The sequence below is a fragment of the Acomys russatus genome, chromosome 23 (assembly GCF_903995435.1).
Source record: "Acomys russatus chromosome 23, mAcoRus1.1, whole genome shotgun sequence".
NCBI lineage: Eukaryota > Metazoa > Chordata > Mammalia > Rodentia > Muridae > Acomys > Acomys russatus.
This window is the reverse complement of record NC_067159.1, coordinates 28,508,891-28,535,014: the sequence shown is the minus strand read 5'-3', so window position 1 is coordinate 28,535,014 and position 26,124 is coordinate 28,508,891. Positions and strand designations below refer to the sequence as shown.

General features: G+C 41.0%; 1 protein-coding gene across 24 annotated transcripts in view; it reads right to left on the bottom strand.

The window, feature by feature from the left end:
• The window catches only part of Camk2d (calcium/calmodulin dependent protein kinase II delta), a 239,069-nt gene that overhangs the window by 4,216 nt on the left and 208,729 nt on the right, over positions 1-26,124 (bottom strand). For all 24 annotated transcript variants that reach the window (XM_051165807.1, XM_051165828.1, XM_051165820.1 and 21 more), the window contains 2 exons: positions 4,564-4,639; positions 1,017-1,111 (listed from right to left, as the gene is read on the bottom strand). In XM_051165807.1, the coding sequence (XP_051021764.1) occupies positions 1,017-1,111; positions 4,564-4,639 (171 nt within the window). The remainder of the gene's footprint in view (positions 1-1,016; positions 1,112-4,563; positions 4,640-26,124) is intronic.

Below are 26,124 nucleotides of genomic sequence, written 5' to 3'. Positions count from 1 at the left end.
AATGCCTACTTAAATTACCTAAAATGTTAGTTACATAAAAGGAATATCTTATTATGTAGAGTATGCATTTATGGAAAATAATAGTGCATAGTGTATGTAATGTTGAAATGGGTGAAATAATAATGGATTAATAAACTATTTATTAGAAATAAAACAGTGTTGGTTGATAGATGGAGGAGAGAGTATGAGATGCCTCCATCAAAATGCTGGAACATAAAGACTATGAGAATATTTAACCAAGCTTTGTTAACACAAACTTACCATTAGCTATTGTTGCTTGTGTTTGCAAACCGCTAACACAAACAAGAAAGAGAAATTCATGCACTTAAAACACATGCCAAGGCAAATCTGTCAATGCTTTTAATTACTACAAGTGAATCTAATTGCCCTAATTATCATTACAATTCCTTCTTAATTCAATAGGCTCTTATGGCAAAAAGACTAAATTCTCATCGCAGCCCATGGTAATCTAATGGAAAGTTTAAGGCTGTAGGAAATCCTGGTTAATGCTGAACCTTTGTTTTAATTTTATCTTTATTTAGTTACTAGTTTTTATTATTTTCAGAAACTGCCTTGGAATTATGTTTGTTTTCTGAGTCACTAAAATATAAGACCTTTGCAATCTGAATGGAAACACTTAAGATTGCTCATCTCCATTCATACCATATTCTGAAAGTGACTGCTTGACCTTCAGGAGCGCTGCTTGTCCACTGTGAGCATATGGGTGTGGTTTCTCTTCTTCCCATATCAACAATTTTACAAAACTCCACATAATACATGTTCAAAACATTATATAGAACATACTGCTCCTTCACTAGATCTTAATGGCTGTTTTCATATTTTTCAAAACACAATTGACTTTTAGGTTTGAAGTACATGCATTTCAGTTCCAAACATGAACATGTTTTATGGTGCACATACTATGGGTAGAAATCCCCATTTCAGGAAAGAGCCAAAGAGTCTGTAAAGTTGAGAGAAATTCAAGGAAAAGGTGGTAAAGAACTTAGAATGGATACCATTTTCAAAGTAGAATCTGTGAAAGTCCATCCCTTCCACTAAGTTGCCCAAAGCTTCAGGTTCAAAGGCAGTGAGGCCTGGATCACAGATTTTTCTATAGTAAGAAAAAAAAAAAATCATGAGTGAATGTGCTCACAGTAAAAGTGATACGCATTCTTATTTACACTCAGTGAAGGAAAGAGATCCTAAAAAGCACCCCAAATAAGAAATTTCTACCATGGACCTTGACATAGTCAGTCAACTAGCAGGCTCCAAATATCATTCTGTAGAGAACTCACAGAGGCACAGAAATAAGTTAAATGGTCCAGGCACTATCTGCTCTTTTGTAAGATGCCTGCTTTTTAATCCCCAAAGTTAATTTTTTAGCTTTCCAATTTTTGAATTAAGTTTCCTATGTTTCAAATTCTCTCCACGTTGAAGACACACTCTAAGTAATTTCAAGCCATATTTAGCTTTGAAAATAACTATTTATTTTTGGAATGCTTTTTGAGGGACCCACTTTCTCCATCCTCCTCAAACACCATATTGTAACTGGCATGAAGGATAGAATGCCAGTCTGAATTTCCTGGTACTGTCCATGAGATTATATTGAGGGTGTGTTTAAAGCTTATTTTACTTCCAAAAGAAAATTAATAAATGATTCAAAAGGTCACAATAGGTTTCTTTCTAATCATGTAAGCAGAATTCAGCAAAGCACTATACAACTCTAAACTATTCCCAAAAGACCAATGGGCTTTCTTCAGAGAAACTTACTTATTCAGTGGAGAAATATTAAACATGAATGGTACAAGCGATCAATAATAACTCATTAATACTTATATGGAAGTTAATGCAAAGTGCCTCAAAGGCAGGTTATACTGGACAGGAATGGTACAGGAAGGATGGAAAGAGAATTGGGGCTGCTCTTTTATGAATGAGCAACAGTTTTGCAAGTATGAGGTAGGTACTGAGTAGAAGGAGGGGCAGCAAGAAATGTGAGTATAACTCAAAGAATTCGGGACTATTTTTTAATTTACTCCAAAGGAGAAATATAGTGGATGGGAACATATTTAGTTTCAAATGGACATTTTCAATATAGGAGAGAAACTTTAACTGTTCATCAGTAAACCAAAATTGTAAGCCTAATTTACTATGGTTCTTCAAAGTGTAACACAGTTCATGGACCATGGTCCTGGCCAACTGGGAATGTTACTATACACACGTTATTCAGCGGGAGTTTCAGGCCAGCCTGGGCAACATGAGTTCCTCCTTCAAAACGCCCAGACAAAACCCAGAGGAACGCAGAGCTGGCAGCCTGGGAAGAACATTTTAAGGTCACAAATCAAAGCAATCATCGATGCTTTGTGATGAAGGTGGTGGCAGAGGGTAAGTAATGAACTTTGTCTCAGATTGTCTGCTGGGCACGTATTTTTAAGCTCAAGTAAAATATATATCATTTCTTCCTAGGCAGAGAGGTAGGAAGAATAGCCTTCCTGTGGCAGCAGAAATGCATTCTGTGAGGTGTTATTAACTCCTCTATAAATACGGTTTAATTGTCAGTTTGTGAATCCAAATTTCATACCACCTCACATTGGCTCTGATATCTTATAATGTATTATAATGAAACGTTTTTTTTTTTAACATACTTTGCAAAAGAGACAACATATTGGAAAGTATTATTCTCATTTTTCTCTTCCCTTTCTATTATTCCTTATCATCTATCTATCTATCTATCTATCTATCTATCTATCTCTATCTATGTACCTACCTACCTATCACCTATCTTCTTCTTCATCATCATCTACCTACTCACATATCTATCATCTATAGGTATACTTATCCACCCCTGTATATATCATCTATTTTCTTGGCACAAGCTTTAGATTAATAAAGTCTGAGTGTAATCTGGACATATTGGTTGGGGACGGTGCCATGAGCAAAGGATAGGGACCAGAAGACAGAGCCTCACCAAAATATTCTTCAACCTAAGAAGCTTTGGAATGGAAGTAACATTGGATCATCCTTGGGCCTGCAGCACATCACCTGGCCACAATTACACCCTGACTGACAAAACACAATTTTTGTCTTCTATAGGAGATGGCTATCACAAAAGGAGCTTTTAAAGAGTCTTCTTATTCTTTAGAAACCCACAGAGGTCTAAGAAGGTTATAATGGCAAAACAAATTAAAAAAGGAACAATCTCTATGGCAAAGAGTTATTAGAAGCCACAGTTAAAAAGAGAGTTGTTGTCTGTGACAATAAGGATACAAACCCCAGCCTTTAGTGTTTGTTTTATCAAGAAGACTTTATTATGTGAAAGTGAAATAGCTGATGCCCACCCCCCCACACACACATGTTCAGGTGTCTGCATGTTTGTATATATGCACTCATAATTTGTCTACAGGAATCAGCTTTCATATTCAGGCCCCACATATACTGACTGCATTCCCTATTTTACATTGCCTATTTTCATGTGTTTGGATAGTAAACATCCATCAATTAGTTGATTTTGCCACAATTTAAGGGAGAGAAGATTTACTCGGGCCCAGGGTTTCGGAGGGCCCCAGTCCAGCATAGGTTTTGCTTGTGCACAGCAGGAAACATGACTGCGCCTTTTTCATTTATGTATCATTGTCATTTATGTATTTTTTCTGCTTATGGTCTGTTTCTATCCTTTGTCATTTTTTTCTTTCCAATCATATACACTGAGCATGAAAATTCACTTTTGAAACATTTTGCAAACATTTTTCTAAGGTGACTCTGTTAGTTTTGGTTTGGGCCATTAAAATTAGTTGTATATACCAATGTTATCAATTGGGGAATTGGTTTCATTTATGATTACTTTTACTAAGGATTAGATTCAAATTTCCCCTCCCCCCTTTTTTAATTTAACACTTTCACACAGTGGAATTGTCTGGTAAGTGGAAAAAAAGAATATAGACTTACATCCCCAAACAGTTTCACAATGACCCTTCATGTGTTATTTAAATAAAATGCTTTCTTTTTCTTAAGCACAGTGATTTCTTTTATACAACATATAATCCAGAAGTCTGTTACTATTTAAATTAATCATAAAATCCTCTACTTTAGTAAAAAACTCCCCTTAATATAAAAGCATCCTCAACAGATGCAGATGAAGTTGAGCTTCATTGGTTGGCAAGGATGCTTGGCTTCACCACTTGTCATCTTTTCTGTCCCAACCCCTAGCAGAACTACAAAGAAACAAATTTCCTAATGCACTTCTGGTTTTCTTCATTTTAAGCCTTTGTCTAAATGGATTTCTCTGATGCTCTACTTTCACTCAGAATTGTAGGTGATTACAAAGAAATATCATTCACAAAGCCATTCCTGGGTCCTTAGATCACAAATTGAGTCATCTCTCTGAAATCATAAACAAGTTGTTTCTCTTGAGGGCCCTTTGCCATTTATATGACATAATGTCATTGCCAACATGTTAAAGTGGGGGTTAAACATTCAGGACTTCAGACATGCTGAAAAATGCAATGGCATAGAAAATACAGTTGCCCAATGTGTGGAAGCAAAGCAATCCTATCTGTCTCTACTCACGTGTAAGCTTCAAAGTCCCCATTGTTGATAGCTTCAATCAGTTGCTCAGTAACTTTGATGATCTCCTGCTTTCGTGCTAACAGGAAAAATAGAGTCCGATGAGAATAAAGGACAAAAACCACATAAAATACTGGTCATCAATACAGCTGCTTTACTTAATGCAGGTCATGGGAACCATTCTGCTGGGCAAGATGGCTGTTCATTTGTGCATAGTCTTGCTGCTCAGAATGGAAGGCCAACAACACCTACCTGTCCTAGGAGCACTTAGAAGCACCAGTATCCTGGTCCCATCCCAGACCACAAGATTCAGAACCTGCATTTTAACAGGGCTCTCAGATTCCTCTAGGAAGCACCACTCCATCTTATTTGCTCACAAACAGCAGGCACATCATTCACTTTTGCTACCCTCATCATCTTGTCTTTGTGAAACTTTTTTTTTCTGTCCTGTATTAGCAAATGTGTTACTGAAAAAGTTAGGCTTTAACAAGTACCAAAGAGCAAACAGCTAGCTTCAGAATAAATATGGCGTATTGCACCAAGACATCCTTCCTCTTCAGGTCAACCGGCCTGGCCCTTCCAGAAGCATCAGCACTACGCTAGGCCAGCATACTTAGGTGAATGGGCTTTAGTAAATTATTTACATTGTGCTTAACTGACAGAAACAGATGAATTGGTGAAACAAGTGTGGGCAATAAACAGATGGAGAACCCCTTGCAAAATTATCAAACACAACAAACATCAGACATAAGCAGTGTCTTTTCCTACCTAACAATTAGTAAGATCATTAATGGCTGGTCTGGTTTGGATATCACCCCTTCAGCAAATTCCTTTCCAATTGTACCTGCTTCAAATGTCTCTTCCATCTGTTAAAATACCTGTAGTTCCTGAGCTGTCCCCTGGGTATCCCTGACACTTCCTTAGGTTAAAGCACATATCTTGGAGCTAGAGAGATGGCTCATTGGCTAAAAAACACCATCTGCTCTTCCAAAGGACTCGGGTTCAATTCCGAGCACCCACATGGCAGTCACAACTGTCTGTAACTCCAGTTCCAATGGATTTGACACCTTTCATACTAATGCACATAAAATAAAAATAAATAAATAAAAACAATTAGCAGGGTGCGATGGCACAATCCAAGCACTCAGGGAGGCAGAGGCAGGCTGATCCCTGGTAGTTTGAGGCCAGCCTGGTCTACAAAGTGAGTCTACGACAGTCAAGTCTACCCAGAGAAAGCCCGTCTTGAAAAATCAATAAAGGAAAATAAAACAAAGCACAGAGCTTGTTTTTTATTAAGCTTTGCACATTGTGTCCGCTGTATCTTCCTATTTAAATAGAAAGTTCTTCATGATCAAAGAATATGCTGTTTTTTTTGTGTTGCCTAAGAAATGTTTGTTCAGTAAGATAGACATTAAATACATTTATGAATATAATCAATTGAGACTAGTGATACCATTTTATTAACTTCAGAATGTTGGTTTCTTAGTTTCAAAATTATTTTTAAAATATTAAGTTGACTAAGCTTTGTTTTAGGATCACTGTACTTCACCAGAATTAGACTGGGGGGGGGGTGTCACACAGTTAATTTGGGACTTTTCTGTGTGAGGCATGTGACATCATGATGCTAACCTTTGCTTTTAATTCTTTATTGATTAGAGGAATCACTTTTTTTAAATGAATCTGATTTTCAGGTTTTAGCACAAACTCTAAGTGTTTGTTCACTTTCAAACTCCAAGTTATCTAGGTGGAAGTGTTTCTTATTAAAAAGCAAAACTGTAAAACTAATTTGGCTCCATTAAGACTATACGATCTTACCACATAACAAATACAGTAGTCAGTTATCTTATAAAACGACTATTTGATTCGCCCATAAAATAGATCCTAACAATGTAAATATTTATAATATAAAAGCATCATGTTACAATTCACAGTAGTTGCATAACTTCTTGATGAAAGAGTAGAATATGGGCTTTCCTGCCCTCTCTACACATCTATAATATTTCTTGTTTCTTTCCATTTGACTGATCAACATGAGTAGCATAGCCACCCTCAGGGCTGATGGAGTGGTACCAGCTGATAGTTCTGGAGCAGGGATGCTGCCAGGGGTACATTCAATTTAGTTAGGCAACAGGTGGTTCATCTGTCTGTGGCCTTGGCAGTGAGAAGCACTGGCAAAGGCCCATGACAGCTAACCTGATTCTGGAATGTGAAGGGCATCTGCGAGAAGCTGCTCAGAAAGTGAGTGTAAAGATGTGGCTGCCAAGGCTCCCTCCTCACATGGGACCCTCATTTAAATCTAGCACCACAGGCTGGTTGGAAAACCGTAATTTAAAAACAACAATCTTTTAAAACTAATGAAGAAGAAGAAGAAGAACGATGAGAGAAGGAGGAGGAGAAGGAGAAGGAGAAGGAGAAGGAGAAGGAGAAGAAGAAGGATGAGAGAAGGAGGAGGAGAACGAGAAGGAGAAGAAGAAGAAGAAGAAGAAGAAGAAGAAGAAGAAGAAGAAGAAGAAGAAGAAGAAGAAGAAGAAGAAGAAGAAGAAGAAGAAGAAGAAGAAGAAGAAGACAACAGCCAAGTGTTGGCTGTGTGACTTCAGTAGGCGTTCAAAGAATGTGGAAACTCCTGGAACAGTTTCAAAGGTTCTGAAAACCCACATCCTCTCCCGAGCACATGACAAAGTCAGGAACAGCAGCAGAGAGTGTCCTTTTGCTCAGAACCGCTGCCATAGCCCAAATACCCCTTAGCTTTCAGATGTTTTTGTTAGTGGCTTAGATTTGCTTATGCATGATCACAGCTACAGAGACCATCTTAGCTCTCACATTGGCCTCGCCGAGCAAAACACAGGCTCAAGCAGGGTGCTTCTGTGTTGTACCATACTGGAGGTAATGTGAGGCTTGGCTTAGGAAGGGCCTGAAACTCAGCAATCTCTGAAGTGTTCATTTCCCCCAGGCACAGGCGTGTGAGTGAGTCACAGTTGGGCCTGGCACATGACGGCTGACTCTTGGAAGGAAAGCAGAAGGATGGAAATGAATCACTTGTGTACAGGGCTCTGAGGTTAGAAGCTGGAGCTGTTGTCACAAGCTCAGCATCTGACCCAGGGTGTGAGGGTGGGGTGGGTGCCAGCTAGCCTTCTCCCAGCAGCAGTGAAGTTTGGAGGCAGTCACTATGCCTGGTCCCTGGCTAGCTAGTCTCTAGGAAGAGGGTTTGCTTTTTGCTCTCCCTTTTTCCTTAAGAGAAGAAAAGATGATCCCAGAAGGCAAAGTGGGGAATATTACCAAGGAGGAGGGACAGTGCATAATGGCACTCCTTGCCTTTAATACGTCATCAAGTCAATCTCAGAGAGCAGACCAGCAGCAGCACCGAAAGTAGTTTTTGAAGATTTACAGCTTGGGAAAAGAGAAGAGCAAGTGGAAGGATGGTTTCCACATGCATAGTGCACTCTCTATGCAGGCACGCAAACACATTGAGCATGTTCTCCTAGCCAAATTCACAGTTCCTTTGACATTTTTATAATAATTTATTTACATTACATCTCAATTATAATCCCCTCACTCTTATCTTCCTGTTCCCTCTGCCTCCCAACTGAAGGTTAGAGCACGCAGATCCAGTAAAGGGGTGCAAGCCAGCATCCCTTCCCCAACACAACTATAGGGTAAGTCTATGGTCCTACCAGTACCTGCTTTCTTCAACGTACCCCTTTAGCATTCAGACTAATCTAGACTAACCTAAGTGGGGTGGAACTTCCTCTCAGACCACCCTGGGAAATCTTTACAGAAGTAAGGAATTCTCTTGTTCTCCAGGTTTGCTTAGGGCAACTGAAGTATCCAAGTCTCTTTTCAGCTCAGTTGCGGTGTGCCTGAAGGCCGCCTCTCCTATTTCTCCACTTTAAGCTTCTAGATAGGTTTTTGAAGAGAAGGCCTTTCTCTCCTCATACCGCCTCTGGTATGATGCAATGTGTCTTCCAGTGCCTCTCAGCACAATGATCCTGTACCCATCCCTAGGGGTGAAAGGCTCTCTTGTGTGAGATTCCTTTCTGCTTTTGAGCCCTGTCCTAGTGCAGAAGGGAAGTCACCATCCCAGGTATACTTACCATGTCCTTCAGATCTGCACCTTCAAGCCTGCTTTAAAAGCCCCACTTGAATAGTTTAACATACTTCAAGGCCAGTTACCTGACCTAAACTTGTCAAGTTTTATGACCCCCCCTGTGAGAGGAGACAGACAGGAGAGAGAAAGGCTAGAGCGTTTTATATTGTGAGGTCACATCTGGACTTCATATTGTGGAAAGAAACCTGTATATGCACATTATAAAGGTCTCAGCACCTAGACACTGCTAATGAATTGTTTAGTGTGGGGTACCCTCTAACCAGGTATTGCCCTGGACAGAATGCAAGGTCTCAAACAAATACAAACCCAAGCACACAGAGCTGCCAATGAGGGAAAACACAAGAAGGACCATGCAGGAGACAGGAGAGAAACTCCAACCCGTGGTGTGAAGCTCATCTGGGGGACAGACAATGCTGGTCACCTGACCAGAGGGCTGAGCCTGCAATGACTCACTTCCTTGTTTCTTAGCTCTTCCTTCCCTATGTAATCTGCTGGTTGGAGACAGTTGCAGGGCTAGTTGTCATTGTAGTTCTGATGTGCTGCCCTCTCAGGTCACCGACACTGAAGAAAGCATCACTTACAGGTTCGATTCCTGTCTGTTAATTGGCTTTTCATATGGCACCACCATATTCCTGTTACAAGATCTAATTGCTTTTCCATGGATCTCTACCCAAATGTATAACAAGAAGACACCTGAAAACCAGACGGAATAAATGCCCTACCCTTCTTCGATCTAATTCACCAAATTCTGTTGTTTCATCTTTAGTCTCACATTGGGCCTCTGCATCATTCTGATGGTCCCAGTGCATCAGTCCCTTCACTCTTCCTCTCTTACAAACAAAACACACAGATGCTTGCACAGTCTCCTCTCTTCTGACTGTTCACATGGAAGTCTTCTATAACCTTTTTGTTGTTGTTAACATTCAAAAAGGGTCTTCAAAACCTTTCACGGTCTAGACCCTGCTCATCTCACCAGACCTAGTCCAAGGCTGCTTTAGTCTCATGATGCTTCCAGGAATTCACAATGCCCTCGCTGCTTCCTTCTCCCAGCTCTGCATATGCACTGTCCTGTCTTCTTAGTAAACGTCTGACACCCGTGGCTCTACATTTGTTTACAAAACCAGATCTCGACTAATTTTCTTTTTAAAAGACATGTATAGCACCATGTGGTAGCATGGAGGGGGAAAATCTCATTGGGTCTTAACTTTAAACAAAGAATTACAAACAACAGGAATGCTGAGAGTGGGGGAAATGGTCACCCCCAGGGATATGTTCGTCAATTGCTTATCTTATACCAAGTGGTCAGCCCTGAAATCATGTACAGATAAGTAATAGTAAATGGACTGAGCAGGTTGAATTTTTTTTTTTTGTGTGTGTGTGTGTGTGTGTGTGTATGTATGTATGTATGTATGTATGTATGTATGTATGTATGTACGTATATACAAAACAGTAGTGAAGAAGAAAGCAACTATGAATCGAGAGGAAGCAAGGTGTGGATAGAAGGGGTCAGAAGGAGGAAATGGGAAGAGGTGAATGATGTAATAACTCTTCCTTGGCCTTCAGATTCGGTCAAGTTCAAGGGACATTTATTATAAATCTCCACGTCTTATTCTTGATTTTAAAAATCAGTCAGTGCCCTTGCCCTTATATGGTTCATTCAGCTAGTCAGTTTTGTCTATTCCTTTGTGAGGGGCAGGCACTGGACCATTGCAATACCAGCACCTAGCATGGTTCCTGGCTTAGCGGAAATGTCTAATACATACTTGAATGAACACACTTCCTTTATAATTACGTCCAGCCGTCTTTCCCATACACAACATTGCTTTCTTTGGCATCAGACAGAGCCTTTAAGGAATATAAAACAGGACTGAGGATGTAGCTCAGGAACAGAGCATGCACTTAGCATGCAGGAGGGCCCAGAGTCAATCCTTGGCACCAAAACAAGTCCATAATATAAGGGCCTAATAAAAATAAATTTAGTAACCTGTTTTCTGCAATGAAAGAAGAAACTTTCCTGTGTGACTCATATGCAACCAATCATCAAATTCCTTTCCTTTTCCATATTTTCTTTTTAGTAATGGAATTTACCAAGGCTCCCAGCTGGGTTTCTTCTAGAGTCTACCATTCCTTTGTCCTCACATACAATCATCCATGAGTCATGATTTTCTTTGGTACTTGTGATGTTTCCCAGGGCACATCCTCATAGCTCATGGCAAGCTCATTCACTCCTCCGGTTTGAACCACATGCTGAGGATTGCCTAATCTCTCCCACCGAGTCCTCATCTTTGCAGTCTCTGTGGTCCTGCTTCTTACAGCTTACAGTAGGGGATTTCAGAGTCAGTTCAGGCCCCAGCTCCACCCACTGTGTCTCTGGACTCATCACCTTGACCAGTGAACACAGTCTACTGAGATGCCCCAGCCCTCTGCCTTTGGGGCCTCCTTTTGATTCACTCCTTCATAAAATGGACCACAAGGGTTCCCTCCCAGCTGAAACGGACAGTCTTTTCCCACAGGACCCATTGCCCTGGATCTGATCTAGGCTTTCACAAGTTCTTGTCTCCAGGGTCTTTTGCCCTCCCAGCCTGTTCTGCCTCTCACTACAGCAGAATCATCCATCACACTCCCTTTAGGCTTTCAGGGTCTACTGTTCAGAAGTCAAACACAACCTGTGCACTTGAATACCTTTCCAACACTGCCTTCAACTTTCATTCCCACTCAGCACCTGTTCTCCAGCCATCCCAGGAACTCTGTTCTTTCTCTAGTCCCTAATCTTGGATGAAACTGTGTTTTCCTCTCTACAGCACCTTCTGCCATTTTGTAGTTCTTCCTGGATATCTCCTCTATGCCCTGATCATAGGTCACCTCCTACACTGCTGCTGTTCCGGAGGGCTCCACACCTAGCTTTTATTTTTTCTTAATCTCACTGTGATTGTACTGCACTGCCTAATCAGTACGTGACTATTTTGTACTCTGAACACTTGGAACTAAGCCAACGTTTCTAAATGCACATGCGTATGAACAATACCCACACAATCTATATAAAATATAGTGTGCATCTGAAATCATTAAGTAAACGCCAAACACCCAGCTGCTGCTCTGATTGCAATCTGGATGCGCAAGTCAGCAGAAGGGCCACAGAGACCAGGCTGCAGATTCCAAGTGGATCCGATACATGTGGGCACGGCAGGAAAAGCTAGGGGTTGTCAGGCAATGTCAAAAAACATTGTTTCATTTCCACAAAGAACGTAAAGGAAACACCCCAGGTATATGAGCTTAGGGTTTTTATTTGCTTATATTTGTGATTATTGAGCTTGTTGACATAACGGACTCAAGGCATTTAACTGTCTGCAATGTGGCTTTTTACTAGGATATTTTCAGAACGTTACATGTTGAAATGCTTTATTGGGCCGCGTTTAAAGGTTACTTATTCAGTAATAAAAGCTGTCCAGTAGAAACAGTAGTGTGCTTTCCGTGGTGCTGTCCACTGGTCCTTGCTCTCTGGTGACACTGTGCAGTTGGGCTCTGTCTTTTTCCACATGAGCACTGCAGTTTAGTTTAACTCCTGGCGTCATTTCTCAGAGAGAAGTCACTCAGCTCCCAGACGCTTGAAGGACAGGGAAGTGGAGTGACTTGCGAAGCTACCCAGCAAATTCAGATGAGGCAGGAACTTGAGCTTCACGTGGCTCAGGCCCTTGCTTGCTATTCAAATCGCTAACCTCTGTTCTTTTATAGCCCACAGCCATTACTTCAATATTTTGAAATCATAAACCTAAATGAGCCACCTAAACGCCTTTGAACTTATTCTGGCAAGGTGACTGACTACTTAATTACTGGGTCAGGCTTGCAATGAATTACTGTGCCAATTCCACACATCTGGGAGCCCTGTGGCTTTATTGTCTTTTTCCATGCTGCCATTAACAAAATAACCCTTGGGGACTGTTACATTAGGCAAATATACAAATTAGAGTCATTTTCCTACTGTTGGTAGTTTTAGAGAAAAGGTGCCTATCTGCCCAGCCATGCTTAGCACTCTCTGTGCAATTAACAGCTTAGCTCATAGTGACTTTATTTTTACTTCAGCAACTTTGTGTTAGTTAACACTGGAGAGAATAACACCTATTATTTTATTATTTAAAATAACACCTATCAAAGAGTAGGGGTTGTTGGATTAGCAATCTATAAAATTTTACTCAAATATAAGACTAGCAATCCATCACCAAATTTATATATAGGAATGCTTCTAAAAGTTACTATGATGGTTCTAATATAGAAGGCATTTATTATAAAATAACCACTTCTTGGGTCTGGAAACATGGCTCTGTGGTTCAGAACAGTGACTACTCTTCCTGAGGACTGAGGTTTGATTCCCGGTACCCATATGATGGCTCATAACCTTCTGTAACTCCAGTTTCAGGGTATCTGACACCCTCTTCTGGCCTCTGAGGGTACAAGACATATGTATGGTGCACAGATATATATGTAGACAAAACACCCATAGATGATGATGATGATGATGATGATGATGATGATGATGATGTTAAATTCTAAAATTTCTTAGGCTTCAGTCACTCTCCCTCCCATTACTAAAATACAATTACTCAAACTAAAGTTTAAAAGCTGGTTAGCTGAGGAACAAGTGCCAGTATTACCTGTTAGCTTTTTATGGTTTAACATTTAGCAATTACACACACAGGAGAAGAAAGACCCAACATTGGGGTTATTTAGTGTACATGCTCACAGGCCTAGATTTTTTATAATTCCTAAAGTTATTTTTGAGCTGAAAATTACGTGAAACATATAGTATTTTTAAAAATTAAGGGATGTGTAGCTAGGCCTGGTGGTGTAATTCTTAACTTACACCACTTGAAGAAAGGGGCTGATGGCACTCTGTGTCTTCAAGTCCAGCCTGTTCTATACAGAAAATTCCAGAAGAACAAAGGCTACATGGTGAGACCTTGTCTTGGAGCTTGTGTGGGGTGGGGCTGGGGAGGATGTATAAAACAGTGATAAGAGACTTTCGTAGGAAAAAAGGCTTAAATGTTTTGTGGTATAAAGAAACTGTGTGGTTTCTCAGAACACTGACATGTAAAATAATTAAGGTGATTCACATAAGAGCAGCTGGCTAACTGCTCTGCTACTCCAGGCTGACTTCAAGATCCTGGAAATCACTTAACATTGAGTGTACCATCAAGTGCGTAGAGTATTAGTATTCTCTGTCAATCAGCTAGATGTGGTACCACTTTCAGTTAAGAGTTGAGGACATAGAGGGAGGAGGAGGAGAAAGGGAAGGAAAAGGAGGGGAAGAGGAAGAAGATGAGGAGAAGAAAAGAAAAAGTGGGGGGAACAAGGAAAAGTCCACCATTACCCAGTGTATAGCTTCCAGAGTTTAAAAAGGAGAGTCTTGAAGAAGCAGCAGCAAGGACAACTCACAGAACACACGGTCAAACCCATCCTCTCCTTGACTCCACACTGTGTGAGGTCACAGAGCATCTGTTCTCAACAATTAGTGGGGAGCTAGTGGAGAAGCTTATGACACAAGATGGTTAAGCCATAAGATTATGAAGACGTTATGGACCTTGTTGTGTGTCTGTCTATAGCACTGTGGCCAATGGGCAGAGTGCAATGTAGTTAGTTCACGTGTTTATCCACCACCACTTGATACTATTGGAACTAACAGGGCTAAACAGGTAAAGCAGTAGTGAGCCTGAATAAATGTAGACTGGTTTGTCACAACTTCTAAGACTTCCTTAGGGTTAGAAGGAGATTGCCTGTGTTTTTCATGTTCACTACAGACACACACTCACACAGGCCTACGGATTTCTATAGTACTTTCTATGTCTCTACGCATATGAAAAACAGCAGCAAAAAAGACTCCTCCAAAAAGACCGATTTCTTTGATTAGCTACTATATTTTCCAAAGCTTAATTTGGAAAGACAAAGATGCCCTATCAGACCCAAATTGTTTCTTTAACATGATGCCATTGAGGTGGTGGCACAGACTCACCAATTTTGCTGCTCTAAATTCACCTTTGAAAATTAATTTTAAAAAATGCTTATTGGAAGTGGGGCTCATTTTACAGACATATAATCTTATCTACTTGGGAGACTGTAGCAGGAGACAGGCTCTGCTGGGTTACAAAATTCAAAGCTAGCTTGGGAAACTAAGTGAGACTGTATTCCAAACAACAGCAACAACAACAACAACAGCCACGACAACAGCAACAACAACAGCCACAACAACAACAACCATAAAAAGAAGGCTAGGGATGTAGCTCAGCAGTCAAGCGCTTACCTAGCATGTGTGACGCCCATGTTCAACCTTTAGTACACACACGCTCATGAAAGTGCTTATTGGAATATCTTAGCCAGATTTCAATCTTAATAGGAAGTCTATGAAACCAAGGCATTATTGTTTTAACTGATGTGGCTACAGCCAAAATTAAATTTGTTAATTCTGTGTTTCAGAGTCAACAATAGTGTGCTTATTCCCACATACTCCATGCATTATGCACATTTTCATAACCTGTCAAATTTCCAGAAAATGTAACATGATAGAGTCACATCTGTGGGTGTGGGTCATTTCCCTTTATTTGTTGAGTTCAAAAGATGAGCATAAGAGCTGGGAGAGTGGCAGTAGGTGAAATGAAGGTCCTTGTCATCCCCTTGTTGGCCTGACTTGGATCTGAGGAATCCATGTGATAAAAGGGGAAATAGGGCTACTTCAGACTGTCCACAGCAGCAGCAGACTATCTGCCTCGTGTGCTCTGGCAGGGGTGTGATTCTCACAGCTGAAGATAGTTTAATTCTGGAGACTCTAGAGAGGGTATAGAAGACCAGAGCCCCGAGAGGATGCGTAGTTCCTGCTCCCGCTGCTGCTGTGTTTTAACTCTAAGATTATGAGGCACAATGCCATGTATACAAGAACCTACAGAAGTTAATAATTGTTAGGTGTGTGTAACAGTAAAAGTGTTCTGTATATTTTAATGGCTGCTAGGATATGACTTGGTTGGTATACAATATGCTTCCCCCTTTATCAGTTTAGTAACTATTCTTGCTACTGCCCAACACTATCCCAGATTCCATGGAAACAAACATCAACCCAAAGGAATCTTACACTCTAGTAGGGGGAAGAGGAGCAGTGACCCATAAGTAAGCTCACGTTTCTGCTCATCACATATATTAAGAGAGAAGAGCAAGAGAAGAGAGCAGAGGAAAGCTGTGCTTTGGAGAGATGCGCTTGTGAGCAAAGTTTTTATGGAAGCTCTTACACACAGATGAAAGTCTGATGGGAGACTAGAAAGGAAGAAGCACCAGGCCACTTGGAATGTGTATCAAGACACACCAGGGAGGAATAGCAAATGCACAGGTGCCAAGGTAGAAATTTGCAATGTGCACTTGCAAGAGTAATCTTGCAATGCATGTAATAGAGAAGAGGTCAGGTAAGGGTAGAGCTGTCCGGGGTGGTGGGGGAGGAGGGGGAGGTGAGGGAGGCGGGGAGAGGCTCTTAATGGATTCTAATGGAGAATCCTAAGTGGAACATTATTATATTTTAAAGTGGCACTCGAATACTGTGTCAAGAATAGACTACAAACACAAAATGCAGAGGAGAAGCTATGCCAGTAAGTAGGAGAAATATGCTGTTATCTTGGGCCAAAGCAATGGAGGAGGAGTCAACAAACAAAAGCCAATTCAAACTAAGGAAACAAAAGCACTACAGTCTGTACCCTGAAGGAGGAACCAGAGACTCTGCTGAGACACTGGATGTGGGTGGAAGCAAGACTGATGACTCAGGCATATTGAAGGAGCTACAGTGTGACACAGTTATGTCAAAGTCAATCAATACTTTATAGATACATTGGACAGAGACTTATTATCTTAGAGTAATGCAATTTGATCAGGACCTTGCACACTGCAATGAAAGCTCATAGACCGAGGAAGGAGGAATGGGGAGTGTTTTGTGGGGGTGTCGGTGTGTACTGATACTTTAAAAATGTGTTACCTATGGTTTATATGGGAGAAAATACATTTTTACGGACTATATATGTATCTATGAAAACAATGATGAAGCTGGGCGGTGGTGGTGTTGCATGCCTTTAATTCCAGATGCAGAGGCAGGTGGATCTCTGAGTTCAAGGCCAGCCTGGTGTAGAGAGCAAGTTCCAGGACAGCCAGGACAACATAGAAAAACAATGTCTTGAAAAAAAGAAAAGAAAAGAAAGGAAGGATGAATGGAAAGAAGGAAGGAAGGAAGGAAGGAAAGAAAATAATAACGAAAAGTTCAAGAGTGGCTAAAGTTAGTACAGTTTAAAATTTTTCTGTTCTGATAAAAAGAGGTCAAACTAGCAATTCAAAGGCGCTTGCATGTTGCCAACAGTGTGTTTTGGGTGCCAATGTAATCACACACACACATTATCAGTGGGACAATACAGCTGTGGAAGACATGTTAATTTTACCACAGTGAAGTCAGTCACAGTGCTTATCACTGAGCCAGTCCCTCTGTACCAGTCATAGTCTTTTCCCTATAAAACAGACTGGCAAATTCTGCCCAGCAATGACTCACAGAATATATGTCAAAGAAAGATGCACTGCATAACTCAAAAAAGTTTTAGGAAGAAAACATGTATTTGTGCATCACGGTGAACAGTTAATCCTTAACCCTGACTAAAATACTAATACAGAATTGGGTTTCATCAGAGGGCTGGGCTAACCAGAAGAGCATGGCTTCCTGCCTCTCCATTTCCTGCACACGCTGGGTTTTCAGCCATTCAAAAAAAAAAAAAAAAAAAAAAAAGAATGAATTCAAATAGTTTAAATATAGGCCTGTCTGTGGAAATTGCATGTTACAAGCATCTAGAATTTCACATATGATGGTAGTGATGTCCTTATGTGAACTTTTAATTTTTTTCTGTTTGTTGTGATGCAGAGTTTCTCTGTGTCTTCAAGGTTAGCTTCAAACCTCCCTCCCCTGCTGTCTTCCCTCCCTCTTTGACTTGGTCTCTCCGGTTCTGTAATTTTAGCGCTTATCACCACATCTGACCTCTTAGATTAAACTTTCTTTTTTTTTTTTTTTTTTTTTTTGAATTTTATTTTATTTTCTTATTTTATTTTTTTTATTAATTTATTCTTGTTACATCTCAATGTTTATCCCATCCCTTGTATCCTCCCATTCCTCCCCCCCCCCCCATTTTCCCATTATTCCCCTCCCCTATGACTGTTCCTGAGGGGGATTACGTCCCCCTATATATTCTCATAGGGTATCAAGTCTCTTCTTGGCTACTTGCTGTTTCAATGCTGACTATTGTTCCTTGTTTTAGAATTCTCTCAGTACTATCCAGAAGCCAAGAAGTAGAAAACAAATACAGGCTGTAGCTATCTATGGGGAATTTCACCATCCCATCACTTTTAGAAATGCAAGGAGACCAAAAATGGCTAAGGGCAGTTATGTCTTTCATGACTCCGAGGTCTAATATTAGGTTGGGTCCTTTGGGGCTAAGCTACATGTCGGAAATAAGCCTTAAAAGGCAAACAGGAAAATGTGAAAACTAAAGGCAGAAATACACCAGGGAGCCAATAGAAGCAGAGTCCCTTGGGTCTGAATTGCGTTAGGCAGGGCAGTTACCGAGAAACTCAAGTCCTTGGGCATTTGAATCAAGTCAGAGATGGGTTCGCCCATCATGGGTTTCTTGCTAAAGCAGGTGAGTCTTGTCTGTGTGCACATTCTCCTAAGCTTCCCTCCTCTCCCATTCCAACCAGCAGTCAGGGTTCTAACATGACACCATTAAGTCCTTTCCCCCACCAACTATCTGGTGATAAACCTGGCAGGTAGTTTAGCAACTACGCCCCACTTCTGACATAGACTACTATACCAGGGATAGTTCTAACATTACTCCCGCTACCTTTAAAAGATTCCTAAAGCCCGGGCCAGTGCTTGCTCTTATAAATCATTAGGCTGGCTAGAAAATCTGCCAGACGCATACCTTTGCCACCAGTTTGACGGAAGGGTTTTATATTTTATTACAAACACACAGTATTGTGTTGGGCTCAGAAAATCTAGATGTCCCCGTGAGGTTCAGGACAGTGGTTGACAGTGAGACTGTGGCTGCACAGCTACATGGCTAACACCTCTGAGCTTCCAGGCTTTCTTTCGAAAGACTTCCTTAATACGAATTATTTGCTGGGTGACATTTTTCACCAAGATGATGTCAACTACAGCCGCCAGACACTCTGTGATAATTTTTATGGCAAGGGCATGTCTGATAAAAACCATGAACCAACTGGGTGGTAGTGTCACACACCTTTAGTCCCTGCAGTTGGGAGGACTGTGGTCTGAACTAGAGTTTGGGTTCTGCGTATAATACAGAGGCACTGACTGCAGGGGTGTGTCACTGTTCCTTGTGAAGGCTTTGGACATAGCCTGATGTGTCCATATCTGTACACTTGGAAAGTAACAGATCCTTGTGCTCAGAAATAATACTAACTCTCTACATGTTGCTGTTGCTTTGTGCTCAGTGCTGTAAAAACCCCTTTTGGTGCAGGTCTGATTTTTAAACATTTCTTTTTGGGATATTTGGGATATTTGTATGTGTGAGAATGTTTTGCCTGTTGTGTGTGGGTGTGCACCATGTGTGTGCCTGGTGCTGGGTTATAGAGAGGCAAGTGGATCAGATGCCCTGGAGCTGGAGTCAGAGGAAACTGTTAAGTGTCTGTGTGGGTGCTGAGAACCAAACCTGGGTCTTCTGCAAGAGCAGCAAGTGCTTTTAATCTAATCCTCAGCATCTGACAACAGTGTCACTGTCTTCTCCTGACACACGGAAATTGAGCTTCCGAGAATTTTAATTCCGCATAAGCTTGTGTAGTCAGTAGGTGATGGAGGCAAGATTAAAACTGGAAACGTTTACCCATGTCTCCCTTACTATAAAGAAATGAGGAGCAAGCGCAAGCAATTATGAATGCCCTCATAGGACAACAGTTTTCTACAGACTCAATTTTCTTTTTGATTGATTCTTACCTCAGTAACACTCTCTTATGAAAATTCTTTATTTCAGTAATTGACCAGGGAAGTATGTGAAGGAAAACTCAAAGCCAAGTACACACACTACCAGTGCTTTAGCTGTGCAACCCACACCTAACCTAGTCACCTTACCAATTGCATCCACGTATGGAATCCTGAGACTGGATTTACAACACCTTTCCTTTTCCTTAGGCACAACCTGTGCTTCCCAATACTTAACTTATCACCAGTGAACGTCCTAAAGCTTGGAGCTATGCAGAAGAGCTGTCTTCTCCTCTAACTGCCTGCAATCCCAGGAGTTCTGATCATAGTTCATTCTCTGCTGACAGCCTCTACAATACACTCTCCCCAGAACTCATGCCAAATTAGCGCAGTCCATATGTAAACCTAGCTAGCCGTACGTGGATCTTAGAGGTGAAGCCACAACCACCTCTTTCCTAAAGCAGCACAGTTCCTTACTGCATTCTAATTTCTTATCTTTGTACTGTTCAGCATTGAGATTTTTTGAAGAGCTTGCTAAGAAGATAAGGGGGTAGCTCTCACTCCCCATCAAAGAAGCTCCTCCCCCCACCCTATTCCCCCACCCCCGCGCCCAATAGCAGGAGACCTTTTCTGGGAGCTACAGGTAGTGCAAATGCAGAGAACAACTAACTGAAACTGGAGTGCTGAAGACAAACTGGAAGGTCCACAACACAACTCCAGCACCCAAGACAAGGGGGAAGGCTTAGGAGAGGGGCCTGAAAGACTGTAAGAGCCATGTGATCGTGAAGCCAGTAGGAAGACCATGCCTTCCAGCTGTGACAGAGAAGCTGTACCTGTGAAACGTCAACAACATGGCTGCCTAAACCAGGCCTGAGTACTTGCAATACCAGTTGACACTGCAACAGAGCGACAGGGAAAGTCCCATGGGAAGCAATCCCTAGATGAAGAGCTACAAGGAATTATCTATCTCTGAGAGAGGGAGCCTTTCCTAGGAATGAGCTTCCTCATCGGTTGTCTAGTCTTCAGTGGTCAGCCCTAGAAATGCAACAACTCCGAACATACCTGTAAAGTTGTATTTACATGCTGACTCACTTATGTACGTGTAACAGCATATGTAATAGAAAGGGTTAAAGAAGAAAATAAATAAATAAATACCAGCTAAATATTGTAAAAAAAAAAAAAAAAAAAAAAAAAAAGAAGAAGAGAAGACTGAATTTGGAAGGGAAGTGTGGGGAGTGGCCACGAGGCAGCAGAAGGAACGAGTGACAGGGGACAATTTTATGTAATTACTTTTGAAATATATTGAGAAAAGGATGTTCTAGAAATTTATAACAGAAAATATTATTGGGCCTATTTGACTTAAAGGAAGAATCACAATATAATCATCGAGTTTTGCAGAATTTCCAGATATATTTATTAGCAGAAAACAGTTACAAACTCTGAAGGAGATAGCACTTTCAGTAATTACTTCATTATGGTAACTTAAGAAATATACAAAATCCGTAGTAAGAAAACATAGTAAAGAACTGAGATTTAACTTCTATAGGGAAATGAACAAGTTCAACTAGTGATTTTAGATATTAGCTCTAGCAATGGTTGCTCCATTTATGTGCCGGGTATGTGTGAGGTCAGAGGGTAAGCTCAGGCTCTGGTCCTCACCCCTACCTTGTTCCCTAGCCAATGTTCACCGGGCCTGCTGGCTCCTGGGGTTTCTGAGATTCTCGTGTCTCTGAGTCTCATTTCTCTGTTAGGATTATAGATGTTTTCACCCTATGTGTCTGCTTTTATGTGGGCTCTGGGGATTTAAACTTAGCTCCTCACATTTATGCAATTTCATGCACTAATCCAAATTTCTAACCCCTAGATATTTTATCATAATTCTGCATGGCTGACGATTTTACAAAATGAAATATGTCCCCATAAGAGTTTGTACTAGAATGTATTTAAACTACTCACTTCATAGTGTGACTGCTGACATATATGTATGCACATGTTATATACGTATATATGTATACGTTAGGGGATGCTTTTTTCCGATTATAAATGTATTCCCTACAAAGCATCAATTTATTGCAGCTCTTTTGTGGTTTTCAGCTTAGAATTAAATGTATCTCTATGATCATTATGAATAGCTTACATAACTAATATCTATAACATTTTATAATATTTTAAAATGTATAATCTCATATACTTCAGAAATTAGATCTTGTAACCATCTGTTAATAGTATTACATCACAGTAGTATAGGAAAAAAATCTTAAGAGCCTGTTTTGGTACATTCATTATCTAAATTGTGCTTTCAGCAGCCAATTGGAAGCACGTGGAAGCAAAGTGACCTGTTCTAAGCAAGCTGGATAATGGATGAAATCAGAAGTGGGCTGCAGACTCCTGATTCCAGCCAGGTTACTGCTGACCTTTTATATTTCACACTACTAACGATGGTGGCAAGAATATTATATGAAATGATGGAGGAGACCGAGAATGTGATAAAATTGTTTAGAATTTACATATAACTCTAAATTTGGCCCCTATTAAATTGGACCATTTTAAAATCAGGTAGTGGGGAAAACACATACAAATAGAACCAAGAATGCTTTGTTCTTAGTAGAACACTGATATGACCCTATACTTAGCAGAGAGCTGGCCAGCTATAGACTGTTGGTGCTATGGGGAGTCTAATCAATTATTTATTTCTTTATAGACAGGATCTGTTTTTGTAGCCCAGCATGGCTGGGACCTGTCTATGTGGCTCAGGATGGCTTGAGGCAGCAACACTTTTGATCATGCAGTTTATCAGAAGGGTTACTTGCAGAAGCATGAGATACACAAGCCCTGAGAGACTCAAGATAGAAGCTTGAGGAGGCAGCTGGTACCGAGAAAGACAGTGAGTCTACCCTGCTTTAGGTAAACTAGAGGAATGTGTTAAAAGAAGAAAAAAGTCTAGAGAAAAGGAAAATGCTTACGCGCTGCAGGTTAGAGTGGAGTAAGTCCTGCATGAACCCTGTGTTTCTGATCCTTTAAGAACCAAAAGTTTTGCAGGTAAGAACATACATGCAGACAAATTAAATGTTTTTAAAACATCAAAAACCACATTTTGGGTTAGAAATCTAACAGCAATTTTTTTGTATACACTACATGCTAAGACATTTTACGCTGACAGAATGGTGCAGTTATCCCCAGTCCTTAAACAAATGAGTTCCTTGATTCTTGATTCATGTATCTTCAGGAAGTGGGAAGTGCAAGCGAGAGAAGCCCTGAGTGACAAGCAGCATGCAGGTCTGAAGATGAGCAGCACTGTGTGATCCTCTACCTCAGGAAGCCCTACACAGAAAGGAAGATCCGCCTCAAAGCAACAGTCCACAGGGGGCACTCTGCCTAAGTACTCGGTGACCACAGCGTTTACTAATGCACAGATTTACAAGACAGATACGCAAAGCTCCTTCACCATGAGATTGACGGCTCAGCTCAGGAGCTGACAATGGGTGTTATCAGACAACAGCTCCCATGCGGGTGATAAGGGTCCAGCATCTCTGTCTTTAACAGGGCCTTCTGGGTGGAGCATCCTATACAGCTTCTTTACCACCACCCCAGGAAATAGAGAAAGGATTGAGCAAGGAGGGAGCTCTTGCCAGTCAAGCTCAGAGGTAGTGATTTCTGCTTGTTGTCCTGAGCTGTACTGGGCTAGACCTGTAAAGTAGATGGCATGCAGCAAGAGATCCGAGTGAGTGACTGCTGAGTGGTGAGCCAAAATGACATGCTGGAAGCAGGATGAGTGACAGATGAGAAGGACATGCAGAAGCCCAGCTTTCACAGGTGGCACACAAGTCTGGCATGCTGGGAAAGAACATCAGGTGGAACAAACAGACGTGTGCTCATCAGGAAGGAGCCGAGGTTGAGCAACGATGCTGGGTAGGTTAGGAGGTGGAGAGGCATTGTGGCATACAGCGACAGGCCCTGCAAACTGTGGCCGCAGCCACAAACCAAAGTACAGTCTTCAAATGCAGACAGTGTGGAAACGTGCCCCCATACCTATAGAAAGGAGCACTGTTAGATGTGACAATCACTAATGAGAGGCTGATGCTGGCACTAGTTGATAAAACTGGACGTTAATGCAAAGTTAAACCTGTATCCAAAACGTAAACAGCTAGTTCAACAATTTTCACTCAATATTTTAAAATTTGAGTATGGTTAGCTGTAGCAGGAGAAATTCTATTTTGTATTATGGTCATGACCGCTTTGCTTCTATGGTGGTAACTGTTCTTTGTTAAAATGGCATTCCATTAACATTCAAACTATTACTAATTCTCCATGACACTGAATAGGTGCAGAGCGTCCTGACACTGCATCACAAATACTATCTGGCTTCTGAACACAAGACACTATTAGGAAGTTGTGCAACGTGTTGGTACTAGGACATGAGCACTCATCCTTTGGTTAAAGAGAAGAATTCTGGGAGATTTTTTACGTTAGATAAGGCAAGTCCTCGGGATGGCTGCATACTGGGAAGTGAACACATGGCTGTAATGTAAGGCTTCAGTTGTGTTCATTGATTCTTCTTTGGGTTGGTTTGTGACAGGCTCTTTCCATAGAGCTGAGGTTGGCCTCCAGCCAGTGATCCTACAGCCTCAGCCCACTGAGGGTTAGGATTACAGGAAGGTTCTAGAATACTCAAATTCTTAAGTATATTTAAACAAAACAAACAAACAAACAAGCAAACAAACAAAACCCTTATAAAACACCAAACCAAAGAACTCTTGCTAAATCATGGCGAGATCTTGGGTCTCCCCTTTTCACTGTCCCCTACTATTTACTGAGTTAGGAGAAATGGGCCATCTTCCAGCAAAGGAGTTTCATATACAACATACACAAGAATGTTTTAGTGCTATGCATTTGAAATCTCTTGACCATTACTAGTTCACAAAGAGCTCAGGTGAAAAGCAGGCATCCAGGGAGTGAATGAAGAAACGGAGATATCCTAGGTAGTTTAAAAGTAGCATGTGGACCGGAGCCTTGGAGAACCCAATCCATCATGAAGGAGAAATTAACAAGCAGATCTAAATGAAAACATCCAAAGTGATCCATGTTCCCTGTCTGGAAAGCTCCGTTAATCTATTTACCACTTCAGCTGTCTTATGTAAACAGCTGGCCTTATGGGTTAACAGTCCCTGCTATGCCCAAGACACTGGGAGAAGATGATGTACTTAGTTTGTTTCTTTGATTGGGTGACCTTATGTGAGAGAAGATAGAAATGTTCATTTCCTGGGTAGCCGATGAGGACCAGACATTGGTATGGGAAGCTTCTGATACTGTATCAAGGGCCGTACGTCTCCAGGAAGCAGCGTAAGTGTAGGTGTGGTGCCAGGTGTGCTTCATGGGAGAACAGGTGCTAGTGAACAGGATGGTGCTACACATACTTGCCTAGATGAACCTGCCACTAGGTGTGTGGTCTCACCTGAGTAACACTGTTGTATACAACCTACCTCGGACAGCAGCCAGAGCAGTAGAAGGAAAGGAATTTTCTCCATGTGATACGGTCAGGAATAGAGGATACAGTTTTGGTCAAATTATATAATGGTCTTTATCAGTTCCTACACGCAAGAGGTTTATGTAGCTTTGGCTTCTAATAGAGCAAGACAATAAACATGCTTCCCACTAAACTACACAGAGTATGGCAAATCCTAGGGAAAGCAGAGAAAAATTATCCACATGAATTAAGTATATCATGCCTTTCTTGGGGAATTATTTAGTGTCTAGACAGAGGGAGGAATCCCTGCAGAAGGAAACTGCCAACAAACAAAAGCATTAGGATTGTTTCCAGTCTGTCATCTTCTGCCTCCTTACATCTGGAATGATGCCTGGGTGTTCTTCTGAAGCACCTTCTGGTCCTACTGGCTTCTCGAATCTACCAACATTAAAAGGATCAGCTGGCAAATGCTGCATGAATTTTAGAGGACAGATAAGGCAAGTGTGTGTATCTATGACTCTGGTCAGCTCTACCTTAGTCAAGCAGAAATACAATTCATTCATTCAGTTCTAGAAAATAAATGAGGATACCCTGTGTTCAGTTAATAACTAGACACTCCTTTTAATCTTTTGTTACAATTTTAAATCTTAATGTTATACTAACTTTCTCTAGTATTTGGGATGTGTAAATTCAGTTTAATTCTAAAAGCCAATCTTTCAAATCTCTGAGGGAACCTTTGATTTGTTTTGTTTTGATGTATTTCTTTGAGGCAGGTCTCACTATGTTTATTGGGCAGGTTTAGAACTCGCTTGATGTCCACACTTGGTCTTGAATTCTGTACTCTTTTGCCTCAGCCTCTTGAGTGCTGGGATTGCAGGTGTGTACTACCATGCCCAGTTGAGAGACTCATATTAGACGTTGATTATTTATACAGATTAAAGTTATTCTGAACAAGTATTTAATAGCTCGAGTCAAGTTCATATGAGAAACATTACAAATTAA